This window comes from Phaethon lepturus, unplaced genomic scaffold (assembly GCF_000687285.1).
Source record: "Phaethon lepturus isolate BGI_N335 unplaced genomic scaffold, ASM68728v1 scaffold18416, whole genome shotgun sequence".
NCBI classification, from domain to species: Eukaryota; Metazoa; Chordata; class Aves; order Phaethontiformes; family Phaethontidae; genus Phaethon; species Phaethon lepturus.
The window spans coordinates 185-20613 of NW_010548492.1; the positions used below are offsets into that span (position 1 = coordinate 185).

At 35.8% G+C, this 20429-nt stretch overlaps 1 protein-coding gene across 1 annotated transcript; it reads left to right on the forward strand.

Moving 5' to 3' along the window:
• Window positions 1-1691: 1691 nt before the first annotated feature.
• Window positions 1692-20429, forward strand: DIS3 (DIS3 exosome endoribonuclease and 3'-5' exoribonuclease; the record flags this gene model as incomplete). Its single annotated transcript, XM_010289988.1, has 20 exons — window positions 1692-1849; window positions 2586-2779; window positions 2896-2969; window positions 4111-4278; window positions 5206-5370; window positions 6326-6439; window positions 6526-6663; window positions 7559-7705; window positions 8920-9036; window positions 9886-9987; window positions 10677-10741; window positions 10836-10920; window positions 11545-11672; window positions 12009-12095; window positions 13134-13290; window positions 14925-15139; window positions 16083-16251; window positions 16684-16842; window positions 17190-17312; window positions 20340-20429. Coding segments are annotated over 20 exons (2655 nt in total), but the record flags the coding sequence as incomplete, so codon positions are not given.

Here is a 20429-nt window from a genome sequence, read left to right on the forward strand (position 1 = left end):
TAAACAAGACTGGCCCCAAAACTGAGCCCTGGGGAACACCACTTGTGAGTGGCTGCCAACTGGATTTAACACCATTCACCACAACTCTCTGGGCTCGGCCATCCAGCCAGTTCCTCACCCAGCAAAGAGTAAACCTGTCTAAGCCACAAGCCGCCAGCTTCTTCAGGAGAACGCTGTGGGAGACAGTGTCAAAGGCTTTACTAAAGTCCAGGTAGACAACGTCCACAGCCTCTCTCTCATCCACTAGGCGGGTCACCTGGTCATAGAAGGAGATCAGGTTGGTCAAGCAGGACCTGCCTTTCATGAACCCATGCTAGCTGGGCCCGATCCCTTGGTTATCCTGCAAATGCTGTGTGAGCACCCTCAGGATGAACCTCTCCATAATGTTCCCTGGTACCGAGGTCAGGCTGATAAGCCTGTAGTTCCCCGGATCCTCCTTCTGGCGTGTCTTGTAGATGGACGTCACGTTAGCAAGCAAGGACTTTCTTAAAATACTAAAGAAAATAAGGACTTTCTGCCCAAAACAGCAAGTCAAGGGATGTTTTCAGCCTGTTATCTATGGACTTCTTGGTGTCTGTTGGCAAAGTTTGTGTAGACATACTATACAGCACTCTCAGAGTGTTCCAGAATACGCTGCCATGGACTGGAGCAGCAGGGATTAGGAACTCTTGGTAGCAGTAGGAAAAGGTTTTACCTTAGCAGCTGGAAGAGGATCGCAACAGTAAGACTTGGCCTGGTGATTCAGCTTGTGCATAGAATAATACTGGATTTTTTTCTCTTACGAACATGGCTCTAAATTTTTTAGGTCATCTAAACATCAGGTGCAGAGAAGCTTGGTCTGGCATTGTTTTTAACTCTTTTAGCCATGCCCTCTAGAGCCTTATTGCTGTCTCTTTTTTGAGATGAGTTTGCACAGTTCTTTGTCACAAGCTTAGGAAATTAAGCTCACCTTTTTCTCCTGACAGGAGCATGGATTTCTTGTGTACATTTATTTCTCTTGCACACCATGGCTGTCAGGCAGGAATAGGCAAAGTGCTGAATTTTTTTTTTAACAAACTTCCTCAAAAAAAACAGCCTTTGGAAAGGTGAAGAGCAGCTAACAGAATTCCAGTTGATTTGAATCTGCGGAAATTAAAATTGCAGTGCAACGGTGGGATAGTTTTTGGGGAAGTTAAGCCTGCACACATACAGGCATGTCCATGTTAGCTGTGTGAGGATGGTCAGGTACTGTTTCATGGTTTGCATTGCTCACAAAGACATAGGCCAGACAACCTTTAAATTATCTTGGATTACTGTCAGATTGTGCATAGATGTATTTTGTTTACAAAGATTATAATTTACAAGAACTCATCTTACGTGAACAAGATTTCTGGTGTACACCTGGCCTTAAGTTTGATTGGAGTCCTGTGTACATTGGGGCTGAATTTGGTGGAAGTCAGAATGAGTCCTTGCCTTCACTCCAACAAAATTCAGGTCACAAAGAGGTTGGAAAATCCTATTTGAACTTTTTGCCCCGAAGTAGGAAGAAGCAGCTTAATACAGTGTTCATGAAGTTTCCCAACGGTGAGAGAAAAAGGCAGAAGTAGTGCAACTCATTATTCATGTTAGCTTTTTACGTATAAGCCAAACAAAGCTATCTTGTTGGATAGAATTAAAAAACAATTTTGTTTCTTTTCCATTTTGTTCCTCAGATCGATATACTTGAAGATCCTGTTATTAAGAATGTCATAGTGCTACAGACAGTCTTACAAGAAGTCAGGAATCGGAGTGCACCAGTATACAAGCGAATTAGGGACGTGATTCAAAACCCTGAAAAGCATTTCTATTCTTTCACTAATGAACATCATAGGTAAGATGTAGAATAGAGTCTAGCAAAGTCATACTGATGTCCGTATCTGTCTGGGAAACAGAACATGAACATGGGAACTAGGTAAAAAAATTAGACTGGTGTGCATAGAACTGCATACGTCTAAGGAATCCTATTGGGAAATAGTTGCATGTTCCAGGAGCTTTTCTGGTTTGTAATTATTATAAGCATATATATTTTATGAAAAAGTCATTAGGATATTGAATAAAGTTTACAGACAAGACTGTTTACTTGAGCAATGGAATACTGATTTTCCATTTTAGTGCCCCTTTTAAAAACATATTCCAGTGCTTTATTAATATTGCCAGCTCAGTCTGTGGCAGAATTCAAAAATCAGTTAGTCACTTAGCGACAGAGCTCTGAGAAATGAAGATGCAATTAATTTGCCTTTATTTGTGCTCACAAGGAGTTTCCAATACTGCAGTATCATAGTTCTAGGAATCTTGAGTCCATAGTTCTTAGCATCTTGAATACAGTCGTCTTAATCATCAGTGAGAAGACTGTATTAGAAACTAACCCTTCCTTACTATTTTTCATGACTTTTCTATCTCCAGGCCTTCAGTGGCCTATAGAGTGTTACGCATATTACGAAAATGGCTACAGCAATGATTCTTTTTGCCTCACAGTCTTGATCTTACTTGTCTGAAAAATTTTTGCAAGTACGGATAGATGTTGGGATTTGTTTTGTTCCCCCTGCCCTTTTTTTTAATTTATTTAGAGAAACATACATAGGGCAAGAGCAAGGAGAAACTTCTAATGACCGCAATGACAGAGCCATTCGGGTAGCAGTAAAATGGTACAGTGAACACTTGAAGAAAATAGAGGATGAGGAGAAGATTCAAGTTATCTTTTTAACAAATGACAGAACTAATAAAGAGAAAGCTCTGGAGGAAGGGATAACTGCTTATACATGTAAGTGAAGTAGCAAGTATATATAATTTATTGCTCAGATAAACAATCTCAGCAGTCTTTTCATACCTAAATCCTGTGCATCTCTTGCATAAATATTTATATGTGTGCTTTTGTAGGTGAGGAGTATGTAAAAAGCTTGATAGCTAATCCTGATCTTGTAGATCGTCTTGCTTGTGTATCTGATGAAGGGGTATGTTTTTATTTTCTTCTTATACAATAAATAATCACAAATGGTTTACATTATATTATTGGACACCATATGTCATGCTATTAGCATTGGTTTAGAATATGAGGACTTGGGACTTTATTACCATTTTGGCAATACAAGTTTTTGACAACTGGAAAGAAAAAAGGAAATATTGCAGCTGGTTTTACTGCTGCTTATATGCCTATACCCAGTAGGTATCTAGTTATCTGTAAAAAGCCAGTTGCTTTAGACAACTGATGTGAAGATGAGAATAGTAACAGTTGGTTAAAGAAAGTGTATAAATGCTAGAAATAATGGAAACAAGATGAAAACTACAAAAGTGTGTATTGCAAATCATTTAGATCTTTGTTTTGTGTCTGTTATTTCAAAGTTCATGTTAACTTACTGATCAAAAGCATTTTCTGTCAAAACCTCTGATTTTTCTGGTCAGTTAAGTAGACATCAGTGCAGGCTGCAGCTCAAAGATGAGCTACATGCTCTTCTATTTCCTTGTGCTTTGTGTTTCTCAGAATCAAGACTTATATTTTCACATAAGACTGATACAGCTGAAAACCAATACCACCAGAAAATGGGAAGGTTAATTCTGAGTTAGTTCTAATAGAATAGAGTGGGAAGAGAGTGGAGGGCTCAGCTGATCTTCTCAGCAGCCAGCTGTAGTTCATTCAGCTTTAACTAATTGTTTGACTGCTCCAAAGTTTAGTCACAATCTTTTTTAATGTTTCACATGGCTTACCGTATACGCTTACACTGTGTGCCATACTCTTTACTATGTACTACTATGCCAATATTTCTTCAGTAAGTATATGTCTAGTCACTATATCCAAATCAACATAAAAGCGCATGTCATTTGTGCAGTATCTTTTTAAGTAACTGCAGGCAAATGGGAAAAGGAAAAGGAAGTGTTACCAGAATTGCCATGTTTCTATGTTCTTTATGCTTCATTAGAAAAAATACTGCTTAACAGTAGTTTTTCGTTATTGTGCATATTCATACCTACACATAGTTATAATTTTGGAGTCTGTTAGCTTGAGTGTCATGTTCCTGAGCTTGGTTTTAGAATAATCATGAATACAAAAGACTGAAAATTTCCTCTTCCCCCCTGCCTTTTTTTTTTTTTTTAAAGAAAGAAATAGAAAGTGGAAAAATAATTTTCCCAGAACATATTCCTCTTAGCAAATTGCAGCAAGGAATAAAATCAGGTATTTACCTCCAAGGAACTTACAGGGCAAGCAGAGATAATTATCTTGAAGCTACTGTTTGGATTCATGGAGATGCTGAAGAAAACAAAGAGGTGAGTTTTTCGTTTTGACTTCGTGCTGTGAACTTTAATGAGCCTCAGTAATGACTTAAAATGTAATGTTTTTCATTGTGACATATGTTAAAATGGAGCATTATAATAATTTTTCCTTTTCTGTGTCTTTCTGATGTTTTTTCTTTGTTTTTGTTTGTTTATTTTTATGGGTATGGATATAGGCTGCTGAAATGTTGACTGTGCACTTATTTAAAAAAGGATAATGACTTTAAAATTATAATTTGTGCTTTCATAAAGTATTTGATAAAATAAAGCTGAATCTTTAGTTGTTAATAGCTTTTCAATTGACTTGAATATAACACCTTTTTTAAAAAATTACTTTGGAATATATGGTGAAAGACAGAGAAACAAGTTTGTAGGAGGATTTACAGAAAAACTGCAGTGAGCCCTTGTGAGGCTCTCTTGTTTTATTTTCTTCTGCTATTTTCATGCCTGAGTAGGTGGGCTGTTCACCTCCAAGCAGTTAACCCACCTGTCTGCCTACTGGATTCTCTGTTGGTACAATTGTACAGATGCTGTTTCCAAGCAGCAGTAGTTGCCTCCTCCCTATTTGTGGTGGCAGCTGGAGGTGCTTCTTTGTCTCTCTGTTGCTTTTATTCCTATTTCCCAGTAGTAAGTGAAATCCTGTAGCCTGAAAAAATAGAAGGATTGTCTTGAGGAGAGGAAGTCTGGGGAAAACAAATTATTTTTATAAAGGCAGTTGGAATCCTGAAATAGTATCATCAGTACTGAAAGAAGCCTAGGCAGAGGGGAAAAAAAAATGTTATCACAAACATGCTTTAAATTGTTTAGAGTGCAGAGCCTTGTTATACATGTATACTCTTCTGGTATACTGCTTTGATTTGGGTTTTCTGTTGCTGTCATCATGAATATTTGCATTTTCATTTTATTTTCTAAAAAATCCAGATAATTATACAGGGACTGAAACATTTAAACCGAGCAGTTCATGAAGATATTGTAGCTGTGGAGCTGTTGGCAAAAGATGAATGGGTGGCACCGTCCTCAGTGGTCTTACAAGATGATGGCCAGAATGAAGATGACACTGAAAATGAAGAGGAGAAAGAAAACATTGTAGGAAATAAATAATTTTTTACTTAACTCTCTTGTTAAGAGAGAGGTGAAGTCTGCAATACTCTGATAGTGTTAGGCTTTAGAGTTATACATCCTTTTTATACTGACTCCTAAAAGCTATTGTGAATTTGGTAATTAGTGTAGTCCTACAGTTTCATTAAATACGAGATTATGTATCAAATGGATACTTTTTAATTAATCCCAATCAGAAATTCCCACATTAGTTTGTTAAACTTAACAAATATGAAAGTTACTGAGTGGTACTCAGGTAATAACGCACAGCTATATACTGATGTGCAGACTAGGATTTGCTAGAATAAGAGCAGGTGTTGTATCACAATGCTGGTCAGCTTTTATAGGCAATGCATATATTTGGAACCAATTGGAATATATTCTTTAGCTTCTTGGAGTAGTTCCGCTTAATGTGCATGCAGTGCACGCACATGTCTACCCTGTCCAAAAAATATTTGCATTTCTTTAAAAACATTATCTTCCCACTGAATACCATGGGAACTTTTTTTAATTACTGTGTTTAGAATTACTGGGGAGTTTTCAAGCAACATAAAAGGAGTCCTAAAAATTATTATAATAGGTTGGAAAAGAAAATGGATAGTTCTGTGGTAAGCAGAGACAGTGGAACAAGATAGTGTTTCTTCAGAGTTTTTTTTCTGCTGTTCATTGTTTTTCTGAAATAATGTCCATGTAAAAAAACAAAAACAAAAACCAAACCACAACAAAGTAGTCATGTCACATTTTTAAAAATATTAAGTGTCATGCAAAGCACAGGGAGGCATAGTTCTGTTTATGAAGTCATAATAGAATTTGTGGCATTATAGTGACACATAATTTGTTACCACCAAGGTTTGAGGTACACGCTGTAATCAAACATGTCACCATGTGAGTAAAACTGAGTTCAGACAGTTTTGTGTCTTTTAACCCCTGTGTCTTCTACCAGCTGAAGACTCCTGTTAACAAGGACATGCTGAGACCTACAGGAAAAGTAGTGGGCATTATAAAACGAAACTGGCGACCATTTTGTGGCATGCTTTCCAAATCACAGATCAAAGAGGTAAGGAAATAATCGAGTTATTATAAGTGCAGATTTTTTTTTTCTTAAACTAGAAATTCTTTGTTCCTTTTTCTGGCTGTTAATAGGCAAGGCGCCATTTGTTTACACCGGCTGATCGCAGAATTCCTCGCATTCGAATAGAAACAAGACAAGCAGATACATTGGAAGGACAAAGAATAATTGTTGCTATTGACGGTTGGCCCAGGAATTCCAGGTATCCTAATGTAAGTTTAAGTGTTTTCTTCTGAACTTCTATCTGTCCTATTTTTATGTGTTTATTAGGTAAGATGTTACTATCTATAGTGCTGAGTAACTTCAGAAAGCGTTGACATGAATTTTAAGTTCTTTGAGTGCCATTCTGTGGTGCAAATTAAGGAGGTCGCTAAATGATTTGGTTTACTTTTAACCCCAAAAAACAGGTATGGGTTATAATACTTAAAACGCTTGGTCCGTGGGTTCAGTGGTGGAATGTGTATGTGCTAACTAAGGTGCTGAATTTAGACTAACTAGGGACTGCCTTTTTTTTAGTCTGGGTTTAGAAATGGGAACCTTTCACTGTGGCTTTGCTTAACCACACACTGATCGCCATCCTGGCAGGTAGTTTTAAACACGTCGACCAAATTCAGTCAAATTGCCAGTGGGACAGAGTTACAGGTAATTAAGATCTTAAAAGTTCTGTGTAAATATACGAGACGCACGAGGAAGCAAGTAGAGTTAATATATTAGGGTGTGGGATGAGTGGCACAACACAAACCCATAGAGAATTTAGACGTTACTAGTTTTGCTGCTTCTACAGCAATGTTTTGGGTTTTTCTCCTGCAAAACTAATTGCCACGTTTACAATTTCTGCAGTCTTAAATGTGGAGGATTTAGTGTCATTCTAAAAAAAGAGAGAGAAGTACAAAGATCAGACTCACTGAATCAATTCAGTGTTTGAAATTAAATTTCTCTTTTAAGATGAGAAAGTTAACTGAATAAAGAAAGATTACTCCCTCCTGTCTAGTTTAATATACTAATAAACTATGCAATAATGGTCTCGAATACTTATTTTTGAGCAAACAGTATTGATTGATGTGTGTGTGTCTGTATATATTTGTATGTATGTATATTGTTTCTCAGGGTCATTTTGTAAAGAACTTGGGAAGTGCTGGAGATAAAGAGACTGAGACAGAAGTTCTTCTGCTTGAACATGATGTCCCTCATCAACCTTTTTCCCAGGGTGTTCTTAGCTTCCTACCGAAAATGCCATGGAGCATTACAGAACAGGTAATGATTTTTAAATGATTGTAATAATTACTGTACCTTCTCCTTCAAATCAAACTGTGACATTCTTGGATATCCCAGTGCACCAAAAATAGAGGAGCAATATTGTCCAAAAACATTTTGTCTTAGGGTGGACTTTCAGCTGGATTTCCTATGGAAACAAGGTCTCTGCAAGTTTTTGGGTTTTGGCTAAAACCATGTTTGTTAGGGATAGACATTTTAAGATAAAAAACATATTACAGGTTTCATTAAAAAATAGAAAAATAAAAGTTGTTGGTTTTTTTTGCAAAGGAGAGAGACTACAGTTCCAGTAATTGTAAGATCATCCCTAAGAGTTTTTCATCTTGCTAAATAGCTTTGTAACCAAATGTGGCAGCCTGTGTCATCACTAAAATAATCTGAGGAGAGAAGACTTGACTTTACTGGATTATAGTGGGATAAATTAATTAGAGAAAGAAAAATTAGTGTCTGCAGAATTGCTCATTTTAAATGCTCTTAGTGAATTTCAGGTTCTCCCCAGTAGCATAAATATGGGAAATTGTTGCTTTTAGAATGTATGGAAAAATGTCATCAGGGAACCATTTGAACCTGATACATTTTTGTTTATGTTTTGTGTATTTTAATTTCTTTGAGGTGGGCTACTTTTATATAATTTATTACCTACTCCTGTTTCTTTTGAATGTGGAAACTGAAGGAGAGATCTTTGTGTAAATTGGCTGTATAAAAGTCAATTGCCTGGTCTAAGATACTTGTAGCCATCATACAGAGGTAGATTAGTTCCAAAGTGTGCAGTTCCTTTCAACTGTCTAGACATCTAAACCTTAGAAAGCTGAAGTTAGTTGAGAGCAGTCATATCCTAAACAATTTGTCCGGCTGGACATCATTCAAAATTTCACTTAAAATCTTCAGTACTGGTCCTGCTAATTCTGAGATCATGAAAAGGTTGTCGTTTTATTCTGTTTCTCTTCCTGTTTGATGTAAAACAGAAAAATTTTCAGTACTTCATTTTTTTGTCTTAGTTTTCCTGTCACCATTGTTTCTTCATCTGTTTTGAACTTACAAGTAAATATTACTGCGGATCTTGTCCTGAAACAAAAAAAAAAAGCACTCCGAAAATACTTGGTTGCTTTGGAAGATCTTATGCAAAGTGCCTTTTTCAAATGATTGTTTTTACTTTGATATGGAAGATGTTCTTGAAAACTTTTTTTTAATTTCAGGATATGAAATACAGGGAGGACTTAAGGCATCTGTATGTTTGTAGTGTTGATCCTCCTGGGTGTACGGATATTGATGATGCATTACATTGTAGAGAAGTAGAAAATGGAAATATAGAGGTATTGTTTGGTTTTTTGTTTTGGTTTTTTATTTATTCAAGCCAGTGGTTTTTTTTTTTTCCCCCTTTATTTTACAAACTGTGCAGTAGCGGTAATAGTAGATGACATGAGCAAAGCTCCAGATCTGTTGTAAAAGAAATAAATGGTGTTGGCACAACTGCAAGATGGTAATAAAGAAGGGGAGTTGATTTACATTACATCAGTGTCAGAAGTGGGAATTTAATGTCTTCTAAATTGAACCTGCTTTCTGCTCACTTGACATAGGAAATTAACATAGAATTTATTTACTGCTTTAGCTAAGTATAAACATGGATATCTACAGGTAGGATAAGGAACTATCAGTAGAAAATGTAAAGCTGCTTCTGTAATGCCTAAGGAATTACTATCTTAAAAAAAAGGCATTAAAAAGTTACAGGCTTAACGCCAGCTCTCTATCTCCTTATATCTGATTTTTTTTTTTGTTATACATTAATTTGTAATTGTAATAGCAGAGTGTGCTAAAATCGAAGGTCTAGCAAACAGAAATACAAAAACAAATTTGCAGTAAGCCTTGAAGAAAATGAAAGAGGTTATTTAAGCCCCCAAGCAAGAAGAGTTGCATTTGTAATGAATGTAACTTGCCACTAAATGTACACATACCCTTATTTTGCATAATTGCTGCAACTATTAATTTTTTTAATATCAGTATTATAGATTTTAACTATTTCTGGTACTAAACATAAGAGCTGCTCAGGGGAACTGGAAATGGGTAAATTGGGTTGAAATAGGGTTAAAACCTTGAGAAAGTTTCTTTCAGTTTGAGAACTATTTCTGTTTTGTAAGATGCATAATGTGATGCTTGGTTTTTAGGTTGGTGTACATATTGCAGATGTCAGTCATTTTATTCGCCCAGGAAATGCTTTGGATGAGGAGTCGGCAAAAAGAGGAACAACAGTATATCTGTGTGAAAAAGTAATTGTTTTCTATGTAAAAGCTTTTTGTACAGTTAAGCAGTTGGATTTTTTTTTCATTGCCTTCCTGTTTTAATTCTAAAGTAGAATTACTTCAGAATTGGGGAGTTAGAGACTCTACTCTAGGGAGTAGAGACATTATATCTAAACTAAGGTGGGGCAGGGGGCCTCTGGCTATCAAAATGAAGGTGCTTTCTGTCATTCAGCCTGCACAGCAAGAGGGAGAAATACTTTTATTCTTAAGTCCATTATCTGCAGAATATCCCTTTCAGCTCCAGTTTGAAGTATTAATAACATACATGTTCTGAAACTGGAGTACTGTTTTAATATAGACCAGAAATTGCCAGTGCCCTGGTTTTGCCTTTTCCGTTGTTTTTTCTTGTGATAGCTAAATCTGTATTGTTTCCTATGATTTGTATCCATTACAACTGTACACTTAGTACTGCTTATTTTAACTTATTTCTCACAGATTGCAATTTCTTTTCAGAAATAACTGTTACTAAAATATTGATAATTAAAATGGATCCTGGAAAGAATTTCCTGTAAAGTAGCTTACTATTCTTTCAGGAATCTGAGCTTTCTTAGTAAAAAATGAAGTAATGATTATTTCCAAGCTTTTAGTATAGTAAAAATCAGGAAATTAAAATACGTACTTAAAACTAGTCATGATTTTTATTCTTTACTTTGCAGAGGATTGATATGGTTCCAGAACTACTTAGCTCCAATTTATGCTCCCTGAGATCTAATGTGGACAGGTATAAGTATATGGTCCATACTTTGAACCTAACAAGGCACTCCAGATGTTTATATGTGGATTTTAACAGATTTCCCCGCTTCTCCCTCTTATAGGCTTGCATTTTCATGTATATGGGAGATGAACGATAAGGCTGAAATTCTAAAAACCAGATTTACGAAGAGTATTATTAATTCCAAGGTTAGTCCAAGTATAATGTTATTACACTTCTGGAAAAAAAAACAAAAAAGCTGAAGACCCTTTTATAAAAGAAATGATCAACAGACTTGATAATAAAGGAGTTTTTTCTTTTTGTTTACTGATTTATATTTTCTTAAAATTAGAAATTATGCTTCAATCCTAAAATGAAGAAAATGTTTGATTCTGCCCTGTTCTTTCAAACTTTTAAGGCCACAATGTTTTTTGTGTGGTTACTTTGTTATGATATTTCATTTTAAAAGTATAACTGTATTGAGAGAGAGAATGTGGTTGGTATATAGCTAGTCATAATTTTTAGGTAATTTCAGTGGACTCTGTAGGTGTTTAACGTATTTCTGAAAATTAGACCTCTAATGTGTAAAATACATCTCTGATCAGCATAAAAAAACCCTACTGTAAATACATGGTATTTCTTAATATCTTTCACAGATCTGTGCTGTTTTGTCCATTGCCATTTGAGAATGCATGCAGGTGTTGAATGTAAAGCTTTGTATTATCGTGAACCAACTTTGACAGCAAACTGCAGTTTCTGCAAGACAGAACAATGTTTTTCTTTTCAGTATTCAATTACGTATCATGATATCTTTTTTTTTTACCCTTTTCAAGGCTTCTCTTACTTATGCTGAAGCACAGATGAGAATTGATTCAGCAACTATGAATGACGATATTACTATAAGCCTCCGTGGACTAAACAAATTAGCAAAAATTCTGAAGAAGAAAAGAATTGATAATGGGTAAACTGTGCAGTGTCCTTGTTACTGTTTTTTTTTCCTGGCTATTTTTTGCTGTCAAACTGTAAAATGGTCATTTTGTGGCCATTTGTCCAGTGAAAGTCTTTTGAGAGAGACATATTTTGCCATTTTGATTTGCATAAAAATGCCTATCTTCATTTCCCCAAAAATATAAACTTGGGATGTTAACTTTTCCTTCGCAAGATCAATCAATATGAAATTTCTGCTAATTTTTTTAATTGCAGTTTCATGGTAAACCCAGATGTTGTGTATAGGCTTGTAACTCAACTGCTGTGTCTGCTTTACTGTAGTTTGTTAAAACCACTTACTGTCTTCCAGAGCCTTGACACTTTCCTCACCAGAAGTTCGTTTCCACATGGACAGTGAAACTCATGATCCTATTGATCTGCAGACTAAGGAGCTCAAGTATGCCTTTCATTTTCCTCGATTAGTTAATTCAGGGCAGGGATGGAATTAAAGGCATGTTTAAGTCGCAACATTTACTTAATGGTGTACTAACTTCCTATAATAGTGCAAAGACAATCATGGATTATAGAATGATTTGTGTTGGAAGGGAGCTTTAAAGATTGTCTAGTTCAACCATGCTGCCATGGGCAGGGACATCTTTCACTAGATAGGTTGCTCAGAGCCCCCTCCAGCCTGACCTTGAACGCTTCCTATGATGGGACATCCGCAACTTCTCCGGGCAAACTGATCCTAGAAAAGAGAATTCCTCTGTATTTTACTGCACTATTTATGAAGCAAGTTTTGAACTGTATGCTTCATATATGAACTTAAGTCTTTACAACTGATTTAATGGAGCATTAAGGTCCACACTCTTTACATCCTACTGGCTTCCTTGTCATGCTCTTCTACGGGTAGTAACAAAGGAGAGAAAGAAGAACTTGGAGTTATGGATTACTGAAATTTTAAAAACAACAGATCATTTATTGCCCATGGGATACAGACAGTCTTACTGAGGAGTTCTAGAAATGGAGCTACTGACTCGATTTCTGAAGCTAGATATTTGCTTTCTCTCACACTACTACTTAGTTTCTGTGACAAAATCTATGCTTCATTATGTATACTGTCACGATGTTATGGTGTGCAACCCGGTCCTTTTTAAAGTTCATATGCATGGTATTTGAACAGTAGGAGCCAATCCTACTGGAAGAAATAGAGGCTTACCTGTTGGTCTTTTTGGACATTTTAAAGAGCCTTTTTCGTTAATTTGTTTTAGAATATTTTAGTGGGGGGGTTATTATTTTTGTCTGATTCAGTATTTGAAACTTAGTAAATAATTATTATGGTTTTAGTCTTTAAAATGTTTACCTAATTGTATAAATGTTCAAAACCACTAGTTACTTTATGTAATAGAGTGGTGGAATATTTCTTCATTAGCCACTCAAATCAAATATTTCATGTAATGCTTTTCTAACAATACAAAATATTTTATGTTGATAGAGAAACTAACTCCATGGTTGAAGAGTTCATGTTGCTTGCCAATGTCTCTGTAGCACAAAAAATATATGATGAGTTCCCAGAGTTTGCCTTACTCAGGAAACATCCTGCTCCTCCCCCATCAAATTATGACAGCCTTGTGAAGGCGGCAAAGTCCAAGGCAAGTTTTTACCATTCTAATTAAGTGAATTAATTACTAAAAAAAAATAAAAAAAATTGTGTTTTCTCTCTGGTTGGCTGCTTACCCAAGAATAAGAGTTGGAAAACAGTATTTTGACAGTGTATCAGCTATACTTCGAAATTGCTGGTACCTGCGGCAAGATATCTGTACATCTAGATGAAAGGAGCTATCTTGTGCTTTTTAAAAACCCTTTTAAAGGTAAAGCAAGCACATCACTCTGAGTCTTTTGTATTGTAAATCTTGTATGCTGTGAATGTTTCTCCTCTCGAAGACATGTGTGATTTTTTTGAGCCAGTTTTTGGCTTCAGATCACATGCATTATTGATGTATTTAAAAGTTGGTCAGTCATATCAAATAACATGTCTCTCTTAAAAGTCAGGAAGTAAGAAAGCATGTTCATGTGCGTTTATAATTTCCATCCTCTCCTTATATCAGCTAGAGGTTAACTTAGCCTGCAACAAATCAGATTTAATAACAAATCTGAACTGAAAAATGTTTTTTTCCAGTTTCAGGACATTTTAATGAAAGACTGTGAGCCACATATGAGCTAAACTTTTAAAAGTTAACTTTCTAGACATTGTGATATGCATTCCTATTTCTTTTCCTTTCAACTCTTCCCCCCACCCCCTTCTTTTTTTCAAGGGGCAAGAGAGAAACTCACATTCCATCAGTGTAAGATTAATAGTTGAGCCCAAACCCAGCCCAATTCATTTTGCCCTGCCATAAAACTGGAATAATGATAGTGATTTAATTTGTACTCAGAAAATAATTTTTAAAGTACCATTTTCTTTTGAAAGCTAAATTCCTGTGCATAGACGAAAGATCTTTTAATAAACCAAAGTGATTTTTCACTACTCCAGCAGAATCACCACAATTAGGTATTAAGATGCTGTATTTTTGTTACTTTTTTTTATAAATATGGAATTATTTTTCCACAATACTGACACAGTTTGATCTCTAGATCATAGTTTGTTGTCAGTACGTCTACATGAAGGAAAGAACATTCAACTGATCTCATGATGAAGTTTACTTTTGTGTGACTGGAAATTAAAAATGCATTATTTGTTTTCATGCTACCTGAATTTTTACCAGGGAACACTGGCAAATAGGGAACAAACTTACTGTCATACAGTACGAGTTTTACAATTCACTTTTCCAAATATAAGTTTTAATAATTTTGTGGAGGAGATACAAGAATTTCAATTACTGCTTACATTGTGCTTGGATGAGAATCTCTGTGTGGCATAAATACTTTTTTTTTTTCCCTGCATATCCCTTCTGATTTAATCAAACCAAAGGAAATATAAAAAAATTTGTTAACATTAGCATAAAGTGTTTCTTAGTTCTGAATGGATGTCTTTTCTGAATTACAAGGCTGCTGACCTAGCTTTTTGCTGTTTGCATAGAGCACTAGTCATAATGAGGGAGGGATCTCTGCATGGGTGGATTTTTTTTCTATTTTTTTATAACAGTGGCATTCCATTAGGTTATTAGGTGTGATACCTGTGCCAGTTGCTACGATCTGCATGGATGTAGCTGTTACATTTCTGCTCATACTCTGTTAACACTTGCTAGTAATACCTGACTTTTTTTTTTTTCCCCGCTCCTTCCAGAATTTGGAAATTAAGACGGATTCAGCAAAGGCTTTAGCTGAATCATTAGACAAAGCTGAATCTCCTGCATTCCCCTATCTAAATACACTGTTGCGAATTTTGGCCACTCGCTGCATGATGCAAGCTGTTTATTTCTGCTCTGGAATGGATAATGATTTTCATCACTACGGTTTAGCCTCACCTATTTATACCCACTTTACCTCACCCATTAGAAGGTACTTTTATTTTATGAAAGTTTCAGAGAACAAAAAGAAGTGATTTATTTGTGGAGAAATTCTATTTTAAATTGTGTTGTCCATTTGAAACAAAAAGAGTAGTCTGTTCAGCTTTAGATTTCAGTTGAGACAGCTGTAGCTTTACATTGGTGTAATAAAACATGTACGTAGCTTTACATTGTGATCTGTCTTCATGTAAGCCTCTAGGTTCACTGTCTATGACTCCTAAGGTCTAATACTTTTTTTTTTAAAAAGACTGAAGAGAAAAACATCCCTAATGCATATTTCTGGCACAGAAATGCACTTTGGGATCATTTAGGATTATGTAAGTCAACCAGAGACTGAGGCAGAGTTTGGCTAGTCATTTTTCAGGTGGGAGCTGTATTTAAATTTTGAGGAGACTATTTTACAAATAAAAACATTGCTAATTTGAACCTTGCTACTGTAGCTGTTGTGTTGTAATGAAATCATACATCTTGGAGAATGAGGGTGTTTTGTTTTCTTTTAACCAAGATGTATTTAAGTTTTGAGGAAAATAATTTTTGTATTTTCCTCCTTAGAAACATTTCAAGTGAACTCTTTTACAGGTGGATTAAAATTCCTCTGCATTTGTGTGGATAATTTGTGGAGCTTCCAGGAGTCCTAATTGTAAATTTTAGTTGCTAACAGATGTGTTAAAAAGTTCCTGGCTGAAGTTCTAACAAAAGTTATGTACCAAGAAGTTCAAGTGTGATTGTGCTTTGCAGATCGATGGCCAGTGAAATACTATCCTACCTTAAATTTGTCTGGTTCATGGGAAAGGGAAAAGGGAGCGGCTTAACAGCAGGCTGACATTATTGCAAACACTTTTTGATCTGTAAGATTTATAACAAAATTATATTCAGAAACTTTTTTTTAAAGTATGTTTTGACATGTCATTGATCATTTAATCTCATCTTGGCAGGTATGCTGACATCATAGTACATCGACTTTTGGCAGTGGCCATAGGAGCAGACAGTACTTACCCAGAACTTACAGATAAACATAGACTAGCAGATATGTGTAAAAATCTCAATTACCGACATAAAATGGCTCAATATGCACAAAGAGCATCTGTTGCATTCCATACACAGGTGAGCAGTTCTGAGATGTGAAGATTAACTATGGACAATGCCTGTTGACGTTAAAGGAAGGGAGGGAGTATCAAGTTGTGCTTTGTAGAGCAAAACCAAGCAAGTCTGCAGGAATGATTAAGAATGAGGGCTGCTGCTTTGAGGAAAAGCTTCAACACTGCATTTCTGTTTCTGAAAAATTTAGAATAATGGCATCTTGAGGATTCTCTTTGTGGTTTTTGTAAATATAATGAATGCTTAATACTACAGTAATGTTAAAAACAGTTTATGGGGTTTTTTTAAATCTGCTTTGAATATATGGTGTGTAATTATCACTAAGTATAGATTTGTATTTGAATGTTTTTATTTTTTTAAGCCAGTATATTTGTAATGCAAAAGAGAATGTTGTAGTGCTTTTTTTCTTCTTATTAATGTATTTTATTTTTGTTACAGCTGTTCTTCAAAAGCAAAGGAGTAGTGAATGAAGATGCATATATACTATTTGTAAGAAAAAATGCAGTTGTGGTTCTGATTCCCAAGTATGGGTTAGAAGGAACAGTCTTCTTTGAAGAAAAAGGTAAACCAACACCAAGACTGGATTACAACAATGAGGTATGTTTTAGAAGGTTTGTTCTTAGATACCTTTGTTATTTTATTTGGTAAGTGAGCAGAATTACTAAAATCTATTCTAGTTGGATTTAGAAGGGTAGGAGCGGCTTTTCTAAATGCAAGTTTATTAATCTGTAGTAGTAGAGCCACTGTGGTCTTTGTAACTCTAAATAAACAGGTTCAGACTTGAATTGGTTTCTGAAGTAGACACTACTAATATCTAATTACCTGCGTAAATACTGCAAAAATGTGTATACCATGTATTATGACACTTTGAACATTCAGGGCAGTATTATAAAAACATAAAACATTGTAAGCAGTGAGTACTTATACAAAATTTGAACTTTCAGGTACCATCACTTACTGTGGAAGACACAACATTACGTGTATTTGATAAAGTTAAAGTGAACATTATGTTAGATGCTTCCAACATCCAACATCAGAAAATCCGGATGGCATTGGTAGAACCAAAGGTAAAGCACAAGATTTTTTTTTTATTCATAGAATCATATTACCCTTCAGTAATATTAAAAAATCAGCATATCATAAAATTGAAATTTAACCCAGAAGGAAAAAATCATTTAGTAGCAGATTGTAGTCATTGCTTCATATCTACTCTCAATGAAACACAGGTCTGCTTTCACTGGCTGTTGAAAAGAATAAGGGGCTCTAAATTAAATTTCCCTTCTGGGCCCATCAGGGATGTTTCCACTGATGGGGAAGATGATGATTTGCTGAAGTAATATCTTCTGAATTTCATGGTTCTGTAATCAAGTCTCCCTCTTGAAAATCTGCCAAAACTCAGCAGGATGTTCTTTTAGCTCCAGTAAATTATTGTGTAACTGTGTTGGGTGACTCAGAAGGAAACTCTGTATAATTGCTGGCTGTTAATGGCAGTCCTTTCTTACAACTTCCACAATACAAAAATTCTCTCTTGATAATGTTGTATGAACTATAATGTCCTAACTGTGTCTCTGGCCTTAAGACTTTTCAATTCTACCTTCTTAGTGTATCTGAGACACTGGAGTTGTCACCTGGTCTCATACCTCAAGCCTGCTGAGTACTTTGCATTCCATTATACGATTGTGTACTTTTGTTAAGTTACATGTGACTTTTTTGGTAAACAGATGGTTGTAGTAATTGAGTATCTCTAATCATGGAGGAAAAAGAAAACCCAAAATAAGCAAGAGGTCCTTGTTGTTCATACAGCCAAACTTTTTTTTTTCCCCTGAGAAATCGGAATATTTGCCTATGTGTGGAAACAGACGATCTTTGAGCTGTTGTATTAGATTAAGTTGAAGGCAATCCTCATGATTTCAAAAAATGGGAATAGATAATTAAATTTGTAGTAGAAAGAAACCTTGCATCCTGCTGTGCGTTCACCTGCTGAGCTGCCCACTGCTTTGGGCTCACCAGCTAGCATTTGTCAGAGCTGCTGCTGTGGGCATAACTCAGGAACACTCCTGCTGCAATGACTCCAGTCCCCAAGGGATGCACTTTGTGCATTGAAAACAGACACAAAGTAAGGCTAATGCCAGCTGACTTCCCCCCCTCCCTCTGTTCTACTACTTGTACTAATTTCTGTGAAGGTCTTTGCTCTTTGATTCCTTCTAGTAGCAAGACCAGCTTTAAGCAATGAATTTATACACACCAACAGTTGCTAGCTGGCAGTTTTTACACTTGCTTTTAGAACTCTTCAATGGACGGTGTATAGTCCTGGCACTGTCACTATTATTCTTAGTTTGTTCTAAACTTTTTTCTTTTAATGATGGTCATTTGTAACAGTTGCCTTGATGTTGGTCTTCATTTTCTTGAGTGCTTCAAATACACTTTGATCACCTGTTGTTCATGCCTGCTTTAGGTTTTTATTATCATCAAGCTATCCATTGATGGAGGAGCAAGGAAGAATTACTTACTTACCGTTCGTCAGTCTTTTGGGCTTGCCTGTTTATTTTAACTTAATTTTGTAGTTATTTCTTCTTCACTTGGACAGGATTTTTACTTCTTCAAGGATGTCTCTTGACCTGTAATACTAATCACTCTATTGACTTTTTTTCATCTATTATCTTGAAATACTATTGATAAATAGCATATTCTTACTCCATGTCTTTTTTAAAATTCCATCTCACTGCTGAAAGCATCTTACCTTTTTGCAACTCCTGTTAATGAGAATTTTATTAAGTTCCTTATTATTACTGATATAACACATTCTAGGATTTGGGATGGTTTTTCCTTCTACCATGGTGATACATTTTGAATAACAACACTGAAATTAGTATTACAGGGATGGTTCTGTGGATAACCACTTAAGCAGGTCCTTAGGCAAGAGTTGCTTATCCCTTTTTTCAGGTTCTCTGACTATTTGCTCCAAGAAAAAAAGAAAGATGCCTTTATGGCACCTAGAAACTTGGACTCTGTCTTGTGCCTTATTGTGACATTTACTCACTGAAGGTAATTTATTGTTACCATGCTACCTGTTCTCACAGCATCTCTCACAGTCCTTAGCATGTCATAATTGTTGCCATCCTAACTGGCTGACCAGAAACATAGCCTTCAGCTTATGGCGGTGGGTTGTATTCCAGTATAGGTGCCCATGTTACTCTAATACAACTAAATGACTTTTCTACTGGTACATGCTATTGTCACTTTTGCATAATTTATAACCTGGTAGTATGGTCCTAGGGATCAGCTTCCATGCATCAAGCTTCTGTAGTGCCTGATGTCTTCACTAATCGGACATTACAGTTTGCCCATAGACTGAAGTGTAGAGGAGCATACATGTGTCTGCTCTTGGTCCAGTCGTTTTCTGAACCCTACTTAAATGAACTGTATTTCATCATAGCCTACCTTACTCTTCTCTGCTTGGATGCTACTCATTTCCATGTTCTGAAAGAAAGCAGAGCATACTTCTTGATGAACTCTTTCCTTGAGGACAAGTGATTCTCTGTAAGCATACGGGCTTTTCTCTATCCTTGTTCTTCCTTGCTTTACAAAAAGTCTATTTTGCATTTATTTTAGAAGTTTTTAACAGTTTCTACCAAAGCTAAAAGCCTTTTTGCTGTGCAGCATCCTGAGCCTGACAGGGCCTCTGCTTGACATGAGCAGCACTTCAGAAAACATGGCAGTGGTGACTGTTTTAAAAGCAAAATGAAAATTGTTAGATTAAGACCCCTTTTTACCTTTCTCATTCACATCCCCCATCTTCTAAGCATTTGCTAAGGCATGGCAAATAACTGTGATGGCAGATGTATGATCTGGTGCAAAAGAACTGCTGGCTTCTATTTACCTTCTCTTTTTCCAGCTTTTACTTCAATTGAGTGTTCTAGCTATGATTGTTATGTGATGGTAGACCCTTTTTTAGATGCCTATTAACATAATTTTGTGATGTTGGTACAGTGTTTGTAAAAGGTCTGTACCAGTAAACTCAAGTTTTATTTAGGACAGTATAAGCTGAAATAGAGTTAAAAGTGTTCTGACTTCTAATTCTTTTCTTACTGTAGATACTAGGAACTGATGCACCTGCAAATCTATCTACAGAGACGAGCAGCAAGAATGAACCGGAGAAAAAGAAGAAAAAGCTACAAAAATAG